The 17,798-nt window shown below is 58.8% G+C and overlaps 1 protein-coding gene across 2 annotated transcripts; it reads right to left on the bottom strand.

Moving 5' to 3' along the window:
• Positions 1 to 315: 315 nt before the first annotated feature.
• On the bottom strand, positions 316 to 3,836 carry PHGDH (phosphoglycerate dehydrogenase). Of its 2 annotated transcripts, XM_050977453.1 has the most exons (12): positions 3,681 to 3,836; positions 3,281 to 3,432; positions 3,039 to 3,104; positions 2,908 to 2,962; positions 2,733 to 2,831; positions 2,515 to 2,647; positions 2,287 to 2,435; positions 1,925 to 2,077; positions 1,668 to 1,800; positions 1,332 to 1,459; positions 908 to 1,136; positions 316 to 617 (listed from the first exon to the last, which is right to left on the bottom strand). In XM_050977453.1, the coding sequence occupies exons 1-12, from the start codon at positions 3,816 to 3,818 to the stop codon at positions 460 to 462; spliced, it is 1,593 nt and encodes a 530-aa protein (XP_050833410.1). In that variant the 5' UTR covers positions 3,819 to 3,836; the 3' UTR covers positions 316 to 459. The 2 variants fall into 2 exon arrangements, with proteins under 2 accessions (XP_050833410.1, XP_050833411.1); XM_050977454.1 differs by lacking the exons at positions 2,287 to 2,435; positions 2,515 to 2,647.
• Between the last annotated feature and the right edge of the window lie 13,962 nt (positions 3,837 to 17,798).

Raw genomic sequence — 17,798 nt, 5'->3', positions numbered from 1 at the left:
CCTGGGGGACTCAAGTCAGCCTCCCAGTCACCAGTTTATGGGGGCAAGATGGCATTTTCCCCATGATGTCATTAAATTGAAACATCCTCATGGTAAAACCCGTGGGCAGGAGGGCACAGGTGACACAGTGGCTCATGGGGGGGGCTCATGCCCCTTGCAGTGCTGCTCTCTGGGCTGTGTCTCAACATGGGACTGTGGCCAGACAGGACCTCGGCAGCCACAGGAACCTTTGCACCCTTCAGCAAACAGCAGCAGGGGGAGGAGGAAGGGGGTTTGGAGTTGAGGACAAAGGACCACACACAAGGCACCACATGCTCTCTCCTTCTAGACCCTTTATTTAATGTGGGGCCACCCCAAACCCAGTGTGGGGCTCAGGGATGGCCATGTGCAATGCTTCCCCAGCTGGAGGAGGGCCCAGATGCTGTGGGCGTGGGGAGAATCCTTGTCAGCAGTTGGGGTCTACGGCAGGTGGAGCTGGAAGATTTCTGTGACACGTGGCTTCAGCTCGCCGAGGCTGGGCAGAGGGGCTGAGAGCCCCACGACGCTCCACTGCTCCCCTGCCACCGTGCTGGAGCTGTGGTAGGACAGGAGCTGCGCCCCTGCTTTGCTCAGCAGCCCTGGAGAGGAGTACAAGAATTAGGGACCACAGGCTGCCCTACTGCCCCAGCACCCAGCAGGGAGCTGAGCCTCTGCTTATCCCAACCCCCTGCTCAGAGGTCCATGATGCCATTTCTTCCTCCAGCCCAAGTCCTTTGCTCAACATCACACAACCCCCAGCCCAAACCCCCCATCCATCCACCCACCCATCTCTCCAGGCAGCATCTGCTGCAGCAGAGGCTCAGCTCTAGGTCAGGTGCAGGGTTTCCTCAGGCTGTCCCTGCAGCTCAGGGCTGGCACAGGCACTCACCGGTCAGCGTGGCTAGAGCACTGCTGTCAGAGGCTTTGGCTCTGTAGATGAGGAGAGGGCCAGACAGCGGGGCTGGCAGCTTGAAGGTGGCCCCGTTGATCTGCCGCAGGACCGGAGTGCTGCCCTGCACCGTCCCTGTCACCTGGTGTGAGGTGCCCTGCAGGGACACCTGCACCAGACCCATGCTGCTGTCGGGCTCAGGGGCCACATCGCTGTGGGTGGTTGTGACCTGCCAGAGAGACACGGCCACTCAGTGCCCAGGTCCTGCATGTGGCTGGGGTGGTGAAGGGATGTCCTCGGGAGCACTCCAGGGAACAGCCAGCTTCAATGCTGCATTAGCAGCACAGTAGGGTGTCCCCAGGCTCGTGCTGCTTGCTGGGGAAGGCACACCAGGCTAGGCTGCGGAGCCTGGGTGTCCACGCACCTTCAGCCCAGCCTCCTGGGCCAGCAGTGTGGCATTCACTAGGGTCACTTCCTTCTGTGTCCCTCCAGCCAGCATTCCCGCGGCCACAGCAGGCGTCAGGTAGCTCCCAGCCTCCTTCAAGGGTGTTCCTGGGGTGCAGGGAGGAGGTGTGCATGAGCCAGCAGCAGAGAGGTCAGGCCTGCAGTGGAGTGGCCAGCCTGGGGCTGGTCCTTCCACCCACCCAATCCATCCACCCATCCATCCCTGCACACTCTAGGGCTTCAATCTCACTGTTAACCACCTTCCTGTCTATCTGTTCTCCTGCCTGCCCATTGGGGTCCCCACACCCAGGCTCACCTAGAGTGCAGACCTGCACGCTGCCCTGCATTTGCTTGCCCGCTGTGCACAGCACCGTGCCCAGGGCCCTGGCCAGGGCAATCCAGGGCTTGGTCTGGGGTGAAAAAGCCTTGCTGAGAGCCTGCCCATTAACCTGCAGGACAGAGTGAGCGGTGAGTGCCTGACAGGGATCCCCCAAGAAGCACTGCTCCCAATGCCCCCATGAGTTACAGCTGGGGTAACTGAGGCACGGAGGTCAGGTGCTGCAGGGCACTCACTACGCCGGTCAGCCCCTTCCCCGTGGCCATGTCCACGATCTGCATGGCAATTTCCTTGCCGCAGCGGCTCTGTGCCTCCCGTGTGCTGGCACCCAGGTGTGGGCAGGAGATGACGTTGGGGTGGTTCACCAGGTCACGGTCCTTTGGGGGCTCCTGCAGACACAGTTCCATCCTGCCATCAGCTCCCAGCACCTACCTGGGAGCTCAGAGCAGGGGGCATTTTACCCCACCTCCTTTGCAAGGACAGAAGCTGAGGGCTGTTCCTAGTCCCAGCCCCACAGGGCTTGCTAGGCTGCTTTGGGCAAAATTAAGGTGGTGCTGAGAGAGTGCCAAGCTTGGGGGGTCCCCACAGCCCCACTCACCTGTGTGAAGACATCGAGGGCAGCCCCACCACACTGCCCCGACTGCAGTGCCCGCAGCAGCGCGCCCTCGTCCACGATGCCACCGCGGGCACAGTTTACCACCTGCACACCACGGCGGCATTTGGCAAAGGTGCTGTCATTCAGGAGCCCTGCAGAAGGAGGGCTGTGAGCAGAAGGGGGCTACCCGAGCTCTCCCCAAAGCTCCCTGTGACCGTGCCTGCTCCATACCCGTGGTGGAGGGCAGCAGCGGCGTGTGCACCGTGATGAAGTCACAGCGGGGCCAGATCTGCTCCAGCGGCAGCTGCTCCACACCAAAGGTGGCTGAGACATCGGGGGTGATGATGGGATCGTAGCCAATGGTCTGAGGCAGAGCAGGCACTATTACAGCCTGTCATGATGAGGAAGGTCAATGCTCCCCATCGTTTCTCCCTGCCCTGTCTCCTCACCTTCATGCCAAAAGCCTGCATGCGAGTGGCCACCTCCCTGCCGATGCGTCCCAGCCCCAGCACGGCCAGCGTCTTCCCGTTCAGCTCCATGCCCATATACTGGGGAGTGCAGGGAGAGTGAGAGAGCACACCCCACACGGACACCCCCACCCAGAGGTGCTTCACTACCTCCTACCTTCTTACGGTCCCACTTGCCCTCCTTCATGGAGGCAGCTGCCTGCGGGATCTGCCTAAAAAGGAGGCTGTGGTCAGCACGGGGTAGGGGGCTGCAGGGCACACCCTATCTGCATCCTGCCTTGTGCTCACCTGGCCAGGCACAGGATCATCCCACAGGTGAGCTCGGCGGCGCTGAGGCTGTTCCCAGTGGGTGTGCTGGGGATGGAGAGGGATGTCACTGCTGCGTGTCCCCCAGGCTGACAAAGATCTGCGCCCCGTGAGGATGGAGGCACACAGGGTGGTGCCAGGGGTGCCACGGGTGGGGAGGGCACCCTATTGAAGTCTCCCCGGCCTCCCCAGGATCACGGATGTCCCCACACTTTTGCTCTTACTTCATGACCAGTACGCCCTTCCTGGTGGCTGCCTCCACGTCCACATTGTCCACACCGGTGCCAGCTCTACCCACCACCTGCAGCCTCTCTGCCGCCTCCAGCACCTCGGCCGTGACTTTGGTGGCCGAGCGGACGATGAGCCCATCGCAGTCCTAAGAGGTGACAGACACGGCGAATGGGACCAGGATCGAGGCCATGGCCCCGGGTGGGTGATGGGACGGGGACAGCCGCTGCCGGGGTCTGGGATCTGCCGTGCGAAACCGGCCGGGCTCTTGCATCAGACGGGAGGCGGGGACCGGTCGAAGGGGTCCGCTGCCACCCGGGACCGCCGGCCTACAGCTGTGCCCACCCACCCATGCACTCACGCACCCACCCACGCGTGAGTGCAGCCCTGCCTCACCCGGATCTCCCGCAGCAGCTCCTCCTTGCTCAGCCCGGGCTTCTCCTGCACACGGAGCCCGCCGGCCTGCAGGATCTCCCGGCAGCAGGGGTCCAGGCTTTCGCTGATCAGCACTTTCTGCAGCTTGCCCAGTGCCATGGCGGGAGCGGGCGCGGCGGGACGGCACGGGAGGGGGTGCAGGCTCTCTCCGCACGCCGCCGAGAGGCTGCTGCTGCCCCTCCGCCGCGCTAAAAGGGCTGCGAGAGGTCACGTTTTTCGGGCTCATTGGGTCCCGTCTTCATAATCCCACCTCCTTCCCTTCCCCTCCCCGCCCCAGCCCGCCCGGTCCCCCCCTCATCTCCCCCGCCCCCGGGGGGAGGGAGGGAGGAGGCGAGGAGTGCGGGGCCAGGTCTGGGCCGTGCCCCCCAGCAGCCCCAGAGAAAAGGACGGAGGGGCCCTGCGAGGACCCCGTGGGTCGGGGAGCCACGAAAACCGGGGCCAGCCTGTCCCGACCCTGGCTCAGTTTCTCCGTCCCGCATATGAGAGCTCAGTAAGGCAGGAGGGGGACGGCAGTGGCAGCCACGGTGGCGTGGGTGGCTCCCCACAAAGCTGGGGTGCCGCTGGCAGGGAGCAGCCCAGCCCATGGCGAACCCAGACATGCCCTCCCCAGCTCGCCCAGGAATGGGGATTCTCCAGACCCCACAGCTCAGAAGCGAGGCGGTGCCGCAGCCCCTGCCCACCCCCGACTTCGAGCCTGCTGTTGAGCAACGCCCCTGATAAGGTGCCGGGGACACGGGGCCAGCCCTGGCCACCGGCTCCCAATGCCGTGGGATGCATGGGAGCCACCCAGCAAACGCCCTCCATGCGGCAAGAGCCAGGTGGCCGCGTCCAGTGACCTCGCAGGGGGAAGTGCCGGCCCTGAGACACGATGGGGAGGGGTCCGGGAGACCGGGCATGTGGATGGCAAGGGATGCGGCCAGACCTTCACCAGGCACCTGGATCAGACACAGCCCAGATCCTGCCCACGGGGAGCAGGGGATGGCCCTGCCTTCCACCAGCTTCCACGGATGGGGGGTGGGCAGAGCCCACCCAGTGCTGCCAAGCCAGGTCCTAATGGGAGTGAGCCTGTCCCCAGGCTCTGTGTGCCCCAGGCAGCAGGTCTGGACCAAAGGGCCCTGTGTGAGACCTGGGTGGCCCCCGAGGCTGTTAAACCAAGCAGAGCCCAGGTGATGGACAGGTCCTTGCAGATAGGAGGTGGCCAGAGTAGGATGAGTGTCCTCGCCACAGGCAGCGCCGCCGAGGTGGGAGAGCCCAGCGCTTTGTACAGCCCGGCACAGCCCAGAGGCGGTGCTGCCCTGCAGCCACGGCCAGGGAACAACCGTGACGCCAGAGCGGGGAAAGTCCAGGGCGGCCGGCGCGGGGTGAGAGAGGCGGTCAAGGGCAGCGGCTGGTGAAATCCGCAGCGATCCCGAAACGGCCCCATGGCAGGGAACTCTGACCCGTGCACCGCGACAGGGCAGCCTCGCCACGGCCTCCCGCGTGGCGTGGGCTGGTGACACGCCCTGCGGGACCTGCTGCGGCTGAGACACGGCCCGTGGCCCCGCAGCCCTTGGCACAGCCGGGCGCCGGAGGACACACCAGGACCTGGCATCCCGGCGCCCTGCTCCCCGTGCCGGCATCTCCCGGGCTTGCCCAGGGCATCGGTGGCTCCTCTCCCCCGCCTGTGCCATGCTGGCGCGGAGGACACGCGTGGCCAAGCCATCGCTGCCTGCTCTAGCGCATTTGCGGCTTTTCCCGGCCGGCTGGTGCCCTCTCCTGGGGATCGTGGCCAGAGGCACAGCTCCACGGCACCCCGGGCCTCGCCGCGGGCCTGCTGGGACACTGGCAGTGCGGGCGGTGTGGCTGTGCCAGCAGGCATGTCCGTCCCCCCCGCCCCCCCCCGGCCCCCAAGTGAGCCGGCTGGAGGGGACCCAAAGGCTTGAGGGGACCAAAAGGTGGCAGGGCCAGCGGGACGGGTGCCGGGGACTGGGGCTGTGGTGGCTGATGAGTAACAACGGAGATAAAGTGGTGGGGGGGGTGGGGGGCACAACACCCCTCTGCTGACCCCATTTGTACCAGGTGTTGCGTTTAGAGTAAGAAATTTGGCAGAAAATAAACGCACCTGTGTTCCAGCTGCTCTTCACAGATCAGAGAGCTGGGGACAGCTGAGCTGATTTTCTGAGTATAAGCAATTTGGTGCTATAGGTCATGTTCAGTAGGAAATTCCATGAGTGCAGCTTCGCAAATAGTGCAGATTATTGATTTAACACCATAGGTTTGGTCACATTCCATAAAAACCTTCCTAATCACAGATTCATGAATAGTGCAGTATATGGAAGCAGCAGAAATACAGAATTGCTGGTGATAAAGGCACCAGCAGCAATAGAGTTTTAACAGTAACAATAACGTTGTGCGGTGATAATAACAACTGTATGCAGAAACTTACCACCAAGGTGTCCCCACTAGAGAGGAGGGAAAGGAGAGTAGCCCTTTCTGTCTCCCAGGTATTTTTGGGTCTTCCTCCTAATCACGTAAAATTCCTACCCTTCTTATAGCCAGCCCAAACTTCTCCCCCTACTCCTGTGTTATGCAGAGTGCAACCTAAGTGGAGAGTATGGAGCTACAGACTTGGTACCATGTACCATTAAGCTTATTAGCATATGCAGGGAGTGTGTGTTAATGTTTAAATGGCCCTTAATCAGAAAAAAGTTACTTTTTTTGGCCACTGTGTCTTCCAAATTTCTGGTCATATGACATTGATCCATTTGTCAGAGCCAAAGCAGAATCACCCCATCACCACAGGACCTCCTCCTTCTTTCTTGCCACCAGCTCTGTGATTCTGCATCCACACAGGTAACACAGAGGGTATGGAGAGCAACCCTGAGCCCTTGCCTGGCTCCTTGGTCATCATTCCACACAAGGACAGACTCTGCTTGGTGGCAGGTGGGTGGCCGTGGGGACAGCTGGTTGAAGGGCTGTGGGAGTGCAAGACAGAGGAGAATGGGGCCAAGCAGCAGGGAATCAGGGGGAGGGTCCCTGCAGAGAGAATGGGGCTGGGGGAGCAGTCAGGGGCAGTGCTGCTACTGGGGTGTTAGAATCCAGGAATTTCCTCTGACTGCCCTGGATGGCTTGAGACCCTGGCAGGGAGCTCAGAGACCTTGGCACGGAGTCAAACACACCTGTGCCTTTGATTTTAGCCCATGGAAACAATTACCAACTTTGTGTGAGAATTTACAAGCCACAAGAGTTTGAGTAGAATGACAGTGAATTTGTCACAGGGTGGAAAAGTAGAATTTTGGGGATTTAGAATGGGGGTTCAAGGGGCAAGATGGAGGAATCTGGGCCTGTCCTGTCCATCTTCTTCCTCTTGCCCTCCATCTTCTGCTGTGATAGTGACACTTCTGGATTGGTTTAGAGCAGAGACAGACTGTCTAACATAGGTGATAGGTATTGGAAATTATTGTAAATAAAGCACAGTTAGTTCTTAGTATAAAAAGTTAACACCACCCCAAGAGCAGGGACTGTGCCACAACCCGACCTGCTGGACAGATCTCAGCAGGGCAGAGAGAGAATGGAACAGATAAGAGAAAATAAACAACCTTGAGAACTAGAGCCAAGGAATCTCCACTTCTTCTTTGGTCGTGGGGGTGGGGAAAAAAGAGATATTTTAATACCTTGGGAGCCATTTCAACCACAGAAAACCTGAGATTGGGGTGTCCAGCAGGTAATGGATGTGGGGGTGTCTAAGGGGACTGGGGTTATTGGAGCTGGGATGGAGAGTGGCAACAAAGAGGAAAGGGGTAGGGGAGATTGTGGGTGTTTGGTTAGGATGGTTAGTGTTCAAGGGGATCTGTGGGGATAAAGGGCTGTAGGAATGTCCCAGTCGAGGACTGGGAAGTCATGGACAATTAAACAGCAAGTGAGGGTGTTGAGGGACTGGAACAGTACCCGGGAGTCATGGGGTTCTGGGGTGGCAAAGGGAATTTGGGATGTCACATTGGGATGGAGGCATCCAACGATGACTGGGCAGGTAATTAGGGTGTCAGGATGGATGTTTGAGGGTGCCATGGGGAATCCTGGTTAATTGCGGAGACTGTGAAGTTGGAAGAAGGATTGAGAGGGGAGAGGAAGGGATCATGGATTGTTCCTGGGGGACTGAAGTGTGAGGAAGGGCTGGGGCCCAGTCCAGAGGGACGGGGTGGAGTGGGGAATTGGGGCCGGGGGTGGGGGTGTGTGGATGTGTCATCCGGGACAGGATGGTGCCTGGGTGGGGGCGGCTGGCGAGATTAAGGGTGGATGGACAGAGGGATCAGGGAGAGGGCAGAGGGAGGGAGGGGGGAAGGAAAGATGCGGGGTCAGAGGGAGGGATGGACGGAGGGAAGAAGGATGCGGGGTCAGAGGGAGGGAAGGAGGGAAGGATGCTGGGAGGCAGGGAAAGATGAAGGATGGAGGCAGGGAGGAGGAGCAGGAGCAGGAGGGGAAGCAGAAGCGGGCGGAGCCGGCCGGTGCCGCAGAGCCGCCTCCCCGGCGCACGCTGGGCCGGCTCGCCAGCGCCTGCGGGGACCCGGCGGCCCGGCCCGGTGCCCCCAGTGGCCGGCCCGGTGCCGCCGGTGCGTGGCCCGGTGCTGGCCGGCCCGGTGCGGCGGAGCCCGGCGGGGCAGGATGCGAGCCCCGAGGCGGAGGTGAGGAGCGTGTCCGTGCCGCTTGTGACATCCGCGGGTGTGCGTGTCCGGGGTCATGCGGTCGGATGTCCGCGCGTCCCGGGCACGCGGAGGCTGCGTGTGCCCACGCTGGGCTGTGGTGGTGCCGCGGCAGGAAGAGGCCCAGGACCCCACCGGCATCGGATCGGTGCCGCCGGGATGCGGGCAGGATCAGTGTGCTGCCCGGGGTGCGCAGGGTCCGACAACCCCTGTCCCAAGCCCCATTCCCTTGGGCCGTGGGTGTCCCTTCCTGCTGCTGGGGTCCCGCGGGTTGGGACCCCGGGTTTGGGGCTCTCTGGGCCCTGCACCAGGCAAGCCCAAGAAAACTCGGGAGCCGCTTGTGTGCACGAAAGGGACCAGGAGTCTCTTGTCCAGCACGGGGGGCACACTGGTGTTCGCTGTCCTGTGCCATGGGGACCTGTGGGTGTCAGAGCAATGTGTGTGTGCCGGATGAGAGGGCAGGAACTGTAGGGTGCTGTAGGATCCTGGGCTGGTGCCTGCACCATCACTAAGCTCTCCTCGGTGCGCTGGGCATGTGAGGTTTGCTGGGAGGCGCTGGGCCAAGCACAGCCCTGAAGGAAGGGGTTCGGGGCGCTGGTGTTGGTGCATGGAGCTTGGCTTGCCCCATCTCCCTAACTCCCTGCTCCTCCCCGGTTGTGCCCATCCCCGATTCCGCTCCGAGCCGCTGGCCTGGCCGTTTGTGCCGGCGGTTCTCCAGGGCCCCGGGAGCTATGCCGGCTGCCACGCCTGCGGGGCCGCGCCGGGAGCCGCCCAGCCCGGAGCTGGGGCAGCGCCAGCCCGGCTCCCCTGGCCGGCCGTGCTCAATGCGGACCTTGTTGCCGTGCCCCGTGCACAGGTCGGCGGCTGGCAGTGCCGTGCGCTCCGTGCCGTGCTCTCACACTCAAGCAGCCACCGGCTTTGGGGACGGCTGTCCCCGCTCCTCCTCCTTCGTGATGGCACTCCGCCCCTGCTGAGACATTTGTGCCAACGAGTCAGCGGGGAGCTGGATGTGCAACGCTCGGCATCTGAGCTACCACATTCTCTCTGGCCTTTCCTGGCCCTTGCCACAGCCTCTCTGCCAGCCTGGAGCCGCTGGCACACAGTGGCTGCTGCTGAGCGCGGGGCTGGGGCCTGCTTTCCATCCCTCCCTCCCTCCATCCATCCATCCATCCATCCATCCATCCATCCATCCATCCATCCATCCATCCATCCATCCATCCATCCATCCATCCATCCATCCATCCGTCCATCCATCCATCCATCCATCCATCCATCCATCCATCCATCCGTCCATCCGTCCATCCGTCCCTCTGTCCATCTGTCTCCCCGCAGGAGGTGATCCAGCAGAAGGAGGTGAGTTGCTGGGTTCTGATGCCCGGTGCTTTGGGGATGCTTTACCCCAGGATGTTTCCCCCACGGGCAGCAGCCAGTCCCACACAGCCCAGGTACCCTGGCCCTAGCTGCCAGCCCTTCGTTGTCCCCTCTCCCGATGGCACCCCGGGGTGCAGTGCTGAGGAGTGGCTGCAATGGCCCTGGTGTGATGCCTTGGAGATGCTGTGAGTCAGTCAGGGCTCAGTGCTCTGAGTCAGGGCCGCGTGGTGCCCCTCGTGCCAGGGCTTGGAGGTGCATGGGGATGGGTGGGCAGTGCTGCCCGGAGAGTGGGGGGCCCCAGGGCTGAGCCCCTCTCGTTCTGTGCTGTGCTGGCAGCTCTGCTCCTTGCTCCAGGCTGCCATGAAAGGGCTCTTGTCCTCCTGCAGCCCCAGCAGCCCTGCAGTGGCCTCCCCTTCACAGCAAACAAATTCCCAGTGTTGGGGCAGGGAGGGGGGGAGCCCCCACTCAGCCCAACCTGCCATGGCTGTGGCAGAGCCCTGGGCTCCTGCTGGCCCAGCATGGCCATGGCCTGGCATGGGGCTGCCACTCTGACTGGGGGGGGAGGGGGGACTGGGCACTGCCCTGGGATGGCCCCGCCTCAGGGTGGCCCTGAGCAGTAACATTTTGTTTCCCAGGAATAAGGTTATTTTTAGTTGTTAAGACCACTGGCAGGGTCCCAGTCTGAAGCATTGTAACCAGCACAGGATGGCCTGCTATCAGTCAGTCGGTATTCCCCCAAATATTCTCACTCTGTCCTTCCCTTTGTTCTTTCCTTATCTGTTCTGCTTGTGTCACTGCCCCACCAGGGACAGCAAGCCCTTCTCTAGATACGAATATCTTGTTCCAGTGTCATTGAAAGAGTGGCAGCTAATGTCTAGTGTTCTCTCTGGCTCTTCCAGCTCCTTTTGACACAGATGAAAAAGGGAACTGTATACACTGAACCCCTATTTCCCATAAATATATATGGTATATATTTATGGTATATGGTACCATAGGTATATGGGATCAAGCTGATGAGACAGCCTCACTTCTCTTAATAATAATTCAAAAGTTCCCAGAACTTGCTGTCACTCCTTTATGTTAGGTAGATTCTGTTCATGTTCTGTTTTTTCTGGGGTTTGCAGGAGTACAGAAGGGGCTTCTTTAATCCAATAGACTCACAGGAACTTAACCTCCTGCTTGGGCCCCTGATGCTGGGATGTAGGACTGCTCAAGGCTCACATTTTTCCTTGTGGGCAAAACCACCAAAGGGTATTCTCCAACCAAATTGATTAGAGGGATGGAGCACCTCTATGAGGGAATTTGAGAAAATTCTCTCTATGAGACAATATGGCTTCTTCAGCCTGGAAAAGAGAAGGCTTCAGGGGCACCTAATTGTGGCCTTCCAGTACCTGAAGGGAGCCCATAAGAAAGATGGAGGGAGACTTTTTACAAGAGTATGTAGTGGCAGGACAAGGGAAATGGCTTCAAACTGACAGGGGGTAGGTTTGAATTGGATAGTAGGAAAAAATTCTTTACTGTGAGGGTGATGAGACCTGGCCCAGGGTGCCCAGAGAAGCTGTGGATGTCCCATTGCCAGAAATGTTCAAAGTCAGGCTTGATGGGGCCCTGAGCAATGCTGGGTAGTGGAAGATGTCCCTGCCTATGGCAGCGGGACTGAAAGGAGATGATCTTTAAGATTCTGTTCAAACCACACCATTCTGGGATGATTCAATGATGATGATGATGATGTTGATCTGCTGATATATTGTAATGTTTGGTGGGTCACATTTGTGGCTAAGACTTTGCCAGGGCTTTATGAGCAATAGAGGGAGAGTGTTTATATCCCTGGAGCAGCCTATTAAAAACACTCCCTTCCAGGTGAAGGTGAATGAAGCCTTGTTGTGTTCCTGGAGTGGAATCACAAAAAACGTATTTTACATCCGGGGTTGCCATCCATGAGTGGGCACTCCCTGAAGTCGAGTTACCAGTTCCTCAATATTTGGCACAGCAGTGGTTAAAGGCTCAGCACTGGCATTGTCATCTCTCTTTTCTCCAAATCTGGTCCCACCCTGCCACCCTGTCTATGTGCCAGTAATCAACAGGTAACTGCCATCTCCATTCAGTTTTTAGCCAAACTGGTGAATTACATGGGGTGAAATTTTGGTGAATTATCAGTTGGTGAATTACATGGGGAGTGGGCTCTGGAGCTGATTTTTATATATATATATATATACATATACATATACATATACATATACATATACATATACATATACATATACATATACATATACATATATGTATATCTATACACATTAGCAGCCTTTTAATAAGGTACATTAGCAGCTTTTGAATGAGGGAGGGTAAGCACCCTAAGGGGTGAATGTGGGATCTGGATTTCTTTTAGGGTCAGGGTTGAATGGGAGAACCAAAAGTTGCTCTGCATCAGCTGCCAGGTTTGGCTGCTCATAACATTGAAACCCAAAATGTTTTCATTGCGATCTTTTGCTGCAAAGTGAGGGGAGGACATGTGCTTATAGTCTGGGAGCCATAAATTAGCCCTGGTGGTTTGGCACTTAGCACTTGCTCTGTTCACTCCAGTGATTTCAACTCTGTCCAGTTTTTCAGTGTCCTTCTCTGTTAATACTGGAATTTGTGTTCCCTTATCTACTAGAAATGTCATTAATAGTTGAGGAGGCCCACCTGGAATCAGAATGTGTGGGTTGTTATTATGTGTGCACTGATAGGATTCCTCCTGGTGAATTTCAGTCCAGCCTGGCTTATGGCCACAGCACTTTTCAAACCAGATCAGATTGAATGGGATTGTTTTCCAGCTATGATTCCCCACAATTCACCAAGGTTCGGTTGTCTCTTCTGTTTCTATAATGCATCTGCCTTCATACTCAGGGGGATTTGAAGGAGACAAAGAACCATCTTCCCCCAGTTTTCTGTCATTTGGGTCATCCCATATGTCTCAATCCTGTTCCTCAGGGAATATGATTCGTTTTCTAATCTGTATGATGTCAGGGGGAGCAGGAGCTCACACAAGCATCATCTCTACCTTTTCTTCCTTTTTTTTTTTTTTCTCCTTCTCTTCCTCTAAGTGGTTCTGCAGTTGCTTTTCCCTATTTTCAGCTGTGGCCAAGTACATTTTAAGTTGCTCCTTTTCTGATTTCAAAGCAGAATATTCTACATCTGCCATTTTTTGGGAGAGAGGGTGCTCTGATTTCCTTTTGCGCAGAAGATCAGCAAGCCAAATTACTTCATTGTTGTTTTTCCAACATTTTTGGGCCCATTCTGCTCCCTCTCAGGATGGTATACTTACTTGTGGTAAGCCAAGTAATAACAACAATAATATGCAGAAACTCAGCAAGGTGTCCCTGGCTTGGGACAAGGGAGAGAAGTGTTGTCCATTGACTATATCCAAGGTATTTTGGGATCTTCCTCCTAACCAGGTGAAATTCTTATCCTCCTTGTGTACAGCTCAATCCTATCCCCCTGCTCCTGTGTTACATGTGGCATTATCTAGGTGGAGCGTTGAGCAACAGAGTAACTTATGTGGCAGCATGTATTTCATTAAGCTTATTTTCCTGTGCACTGTTGTGTGTTTCATTATTTAAAAAATCCTTGATCAGGAAAAAGTTACTTTTTTGGCCATAGTGTCTCTCAAAGTTCCAGTCACAGGACTTTGTTCCGCTCTGTGCAGTTTTTCAGAGCCAGGGCAGGACAATCCTATCTCACAGGACCTCCTCCTTTGCCCAGCTCAGCCTTTCCCTCTGTCAACTGTACACATCTCCCTCTGCAACGTTAACAGTGTGGGCTGTAGATGGTAAGCCTTAGCCCTTGCCTGGCTCTTTGGTCATCACCCCGCAGCATCCCCAGGATCTGGGGTGTTGTACTGCCTCTATGGGTATTCTGCCTCTGGGCATTGTGTCTCCTTGTGCATCAAGTACTTGGCTGTGATCCTTCCTTGCTGGTTGTGCCCCTGGGTACTGCCCTTCTGGGTGTCAAGCCTTGCATATTGTATCACTGGTTAATGTGCCTTTTTAGATATTTTGCCTCCAGGGATATCCTGCCTTGGGATATCATGCCCCTGAGCACCATGCTTCCTCAAGTGTTGCGCATCCTTGTGCATCCTGAGTGTTGGATGCTTTGCCTCTGGGTGTCACACCTGGGGCACTGCTCCTCCTGGGCTGTCATGCCTCCAGAGGTCACACCTCCTTGGATATTGTCACTCTTGATCTCCTCAGGAGTCGCACTTCTGGTTATTGAATTTGGGTGCCTCAGGGTTCCACACTTCTGGGTAAGATGCCTCTGGGCACTGCACCTCTGGGTGCTGTGCCTGCAGGTACAACACCTCTGGGTGCTTTGTCTCTGGGTATCACACTGGTTATGGTGTCTGGCAGGGCACACAGCCGCACCTGACCAGTGCTGCTGTGTTTAAAGTCATCGTGCCTCAGTTTTCCTCCAAGACGGGTTGTTGCTGCAGGGTCTGTGGTACCGTGTCTGCCTCTCCTGCTCCCTGCCAGGCTGGCAATGCTGTCCCTTGCTGCAAGGTGCTGGTGTGGTGTGCAAGGCTCTGGGGACATGGTCCTGGGGCCCCTACCATGGCTTGTGCCACAGAAACATGCTGGCCCTCCTTGGGTCTTGGGACTCAGCCTCATGCATGTGGGCAGGGCACTGTGCCCACACCAATGCTGGGACAAGTGCCCACCTCCCTGGGATCCCACCAAAAAGCTGTCAGGCTGAGATTACAAAATAAACATTCTGATTTCTTTAAAAGGAGAAAAACCCCAACAATCCAGGTGTTTTTTTTTTTTTTTTTATTTGGTTGCGTTTCTCTTTCTTTTTCTTAAATCATTAAATGACTCACACGTCTGAGCTGAAAATAAACCTGATTATGAGCTGGCAACCATGACAGCACTGAGGCACAGGGCCCCTCTGAGAGCAGCCAGGGCCAGCCATGCCTTGTGCTCCAGATCCTCCCTGGGGGCTAAGGGGTCTGCTATGGGGGCTCAGGTGGCCCTGACAGGGCTGCTAATGGAGCTAAAGTGCTTCTGAGGGGACACGCCATCTGCACAGCCCCCAGGGCCTCGTGTCTTTGCACTCAGAGCCTCTGCCCAGCGGCTGTGGGGACGCACACGTGTGTCCCCACGTGTGTGCAGACACCAGTGGCACCCTGTCACCCTCCCCGGTCCCTGCGGCACAGCGCGGGGTGGCACAGGGGGGCCCGGCCCGGACCCGCGGTGCTGTGTGTGACACGGCCGTATGCTGCTCTCTGCAGGGACCCCTGCAGCAGTGACACTGTGCCAGCCGTGGTGCCCGGAGCCAGAGGCATGGCGGGTAAGGCACCCCGAGAGCCCCGCTACCCTGCGTGCCCTGAAGCTCCGCATCGCCCGGGGATGGCCGGGGGCTTTCGGGGCCCCGAGGCGTCCCCTTGTCTCTCCTCTCTTCTCTCCTCGGAGGCACATGAGGCGGGGAGCAGCCACTTTTCTCGTCTGACTGCTGCTCGCCCTTGCTCTCTGCCAGCTTCCCAAGAAGGGCTGTGGGGTGAAGGTGATGAGGAGCCTGTGCCAGCCGAGCCGAGGGGGTCCAGCGGCCCCCCGGGTGCCCAGGCCCAGCCTGACCCCTTGGGGCAGACGTGTCTCCTCCGGGACCTGGAGATGGGGCCCCTCGCCCACACACAGACCCTGCGGGACTTTGAGAAGGTGAGACTGCGGGGCGCTGGGACCCCGCATGGCACCGCCAGGGCCCTCCCGGCACTGCCGGGTGCTGCAGGATTCGTGCCGGGTCCCTCGGTCACAGCAGCGGGGTGTGGAGCGCAGGAGGGGCGGCGGGGCAGGTGGCGGTGGCAGAGGGGGCCGAGCCCGGCCGGGCGCCACGCTCCCCTCACCGCCCTCACGGCTGCGGCGCGTGGGGGCCTCCGGGGCTCGGGTTTCACCAACCCGCTGTCCCCGCTCCAGCGATTCCTCAAATAGCTCTGGGAGGCGGAAAAAAAAAGAGGAAAGGGAGAGCAGCGGGGCCAGCGACGGGAGCTGCGGGCGGGCAGGGAGCCTAGGCTGTGTCCCGGCGGCGCCATGTGAGGGGTGCCGGGATGCCCGCCTCATGGAGCGCCGGCCATGGCTAACGGGTACCGCACGCTCTCGCAGCACCTCAATGACCTCAAAAAAGAGAATTTCAGCCTCAAGCTCCGCATCTACTTTCTGGAGGAGCGCGTCCAGCAGAAGGGCGAGGACAGCCGGGACGATGTCTACCGGCGGGTGAGTGCCTGTAGGGAACGGGGTGAGCGCATTTCCTCTCTTTTCTGGGAGGGAATGGGATGGGGGGATGACAGGGAAGGCTTCGGGCACTGGGGCTGGGGGGAGCTGCTGTTGGGAGTTTGCCCCTCGTTTCCTTTGACAGGAGCGGGGAGAGGGCTGGAGAGGGCGTCCCCAGCCCGGTGGGGTTCCCGGGGTGGGTGACAGTGCAGTTTGGGGGCATACAGATGGAGTGGGTACACCCCATCCCGGAGCCGACAGGCTAAAATACCACCTGTGCCACTCACTGACAGGAGCACCCAAAGCCCTGCCATGGTGTGGGGGTCCCCCATGCCACTTCTTCATTCCCGTGGGCAGTGGTGCTGGGCTGTCCAGGCAACCGTGAGGGCATGCTACCCACCTCCTTCCTGCTCCATAGAACATTGAGCTGAAGGTGGAGGTGGAGAGCCTGAAGCGGGAGCTGCAGGAGAAGCAACAAGCCCTGGACAACACATGGTGAGTGGGGCTGGCCAAGCCCCTCACCCTGGGGCAGACGTGGTGCCCGTGCCCTGCCTGTGGTGGCTTTGTGGGCACAGGCGCGGGAGATGTCCACCGGCACCCTGCCCGTAGCAGGCAGTAGAGGGGCCTGCAATGGGGCTGGAGGGGTTTGCAATGGGGCTGGGCACCCACAGGGCTCCTCTTACAGCCCTGGCGCCAGCCAAAAATAAAGGACAGCACCTGTTTGGTGGGGGAGGGCAGCGCTGTGCCCAGGGGCCATGGCATGGGTGCCTCACCGTGGGGCACTGATGGCAGGGGGGCGGTGGCACAGCAGCTGGTGAGGTCCTGGTTTCGGGAGTGTGTGAGGAGTGCTCTGGTGGGTCAGAGCCTAAACATGGCCTGGTGCTGCCAGAGGAGCAGTGTCCCCAGGGCAGGATGTGTGGGGAGCCAGGCTGAGGGTACCTGGAGTGGTCCAGATCACCCAGCCCAGCTGGTTTGGGGTGGAGGCTGTCACAAAGACTGTGCTATGCCATGCTGTGCTGCACACTGCTGTGGCACACTGTGCTATGCTAGGTGATGGAGATGCCATGCCACAGCAGGCTGTGGCACACTGTGCTGTGCCAGGAGACGCCATAGCAGGCTGTGGCACACTGTGCTATGCCAGGAGATGCCATAGCAGGCTGTGGCACACCACGCTGTGCCAGGAGATGCCATAGCAGGCTGTGGCACACCGTGCTGTGCCTGGCAGGGTGGCTGCGGAGAACCAGACAAGCCGCAGCCAGGCCGCGCTCCGGCAGCAGTATGAGGAGCGGCAGCGGGAGTCGGAGCACGTCTATGAGCTCCTGGAGAACAAGATCCAGCTCCTGCAGGAGGTGAGTCTCAAGGGATGGTGGGGGCCAGGGAGGAGCCAGGGGCTGCTGCCTGAGGGCTCACCCTGCTGCCATGCAGGAGGCCAGGCTGGCACGGAGTGAGGCCGAGCAGGCCACGGCCCTGGCCAGAGCTGAGGCGGAGAGATGCCGGGAGCTGACAGGGAAGCTGAAGGAAGCAGCGAAGACAAAGCAGGAGGACAGGAGCGACAATGGCTGTGGCTCTGTGGCCCAGAGGTAGTTGTTCCAAACATGTCTCCTCTATGCTGCCAGCCTGTGTGCTGTGCCAGTTTTTGGGGACTACCGAGGGACTCGTGATGTGCATGACTGAGGGGCTGTGTGTATCTGGTAGGATGCAGAGGTCCTCCAATGAGGGAGAGCTGGCCTGTGGGGAAGGGGGGAGCAGTCCTGAGGCTGTTTTGCTTTGCCCCAGAGATTGACGTTTTG

Source organism: Serinus canaria, chromosome 8 (genome assembly GCF_022539315.1).
Source record: "Serinus canaria isolate serCan28SL12 chromosome 8, serCan2020, whole genome shotgun sequence".
Lineage (NCBI taxonomy): Eukaryota > Metazoa > Chordata > Aves > Passeriformes > Fringillidae > Serinus > Serinus canaria.
The sequence above is the reverse complement of the archived record's forward strand: the minus strand, read 5'-3'. Positions and strand labels throughout refer to the sequence as shown.

Excerpts from the sequence above, each read along its gene's own strand:
- PHGDH (XM_050977453.1), bottom strand. The coding sequence starts at position 3,818 with ATGGCACTGGGCAAGCTGCAGAAAGTGCTGATCAGCGAAAGCCTGGAC. Across the intron at positions 2,648-2,732 it reads TGCAGGCTTTTGGCATGAAG|ACCATTGGCTACGATCCCAT; the intron begins GTGAGGAGACAG and ends GCTCTGCCTCAG. Across the intron at positions 2,078-2,286 it reads CCCTCGATGTCTTCACACAG|GAGCCCCCAAAGGACCGTGA; the intron begins GTGAGTGGGGCT and ends CTGTGTCTGCAG.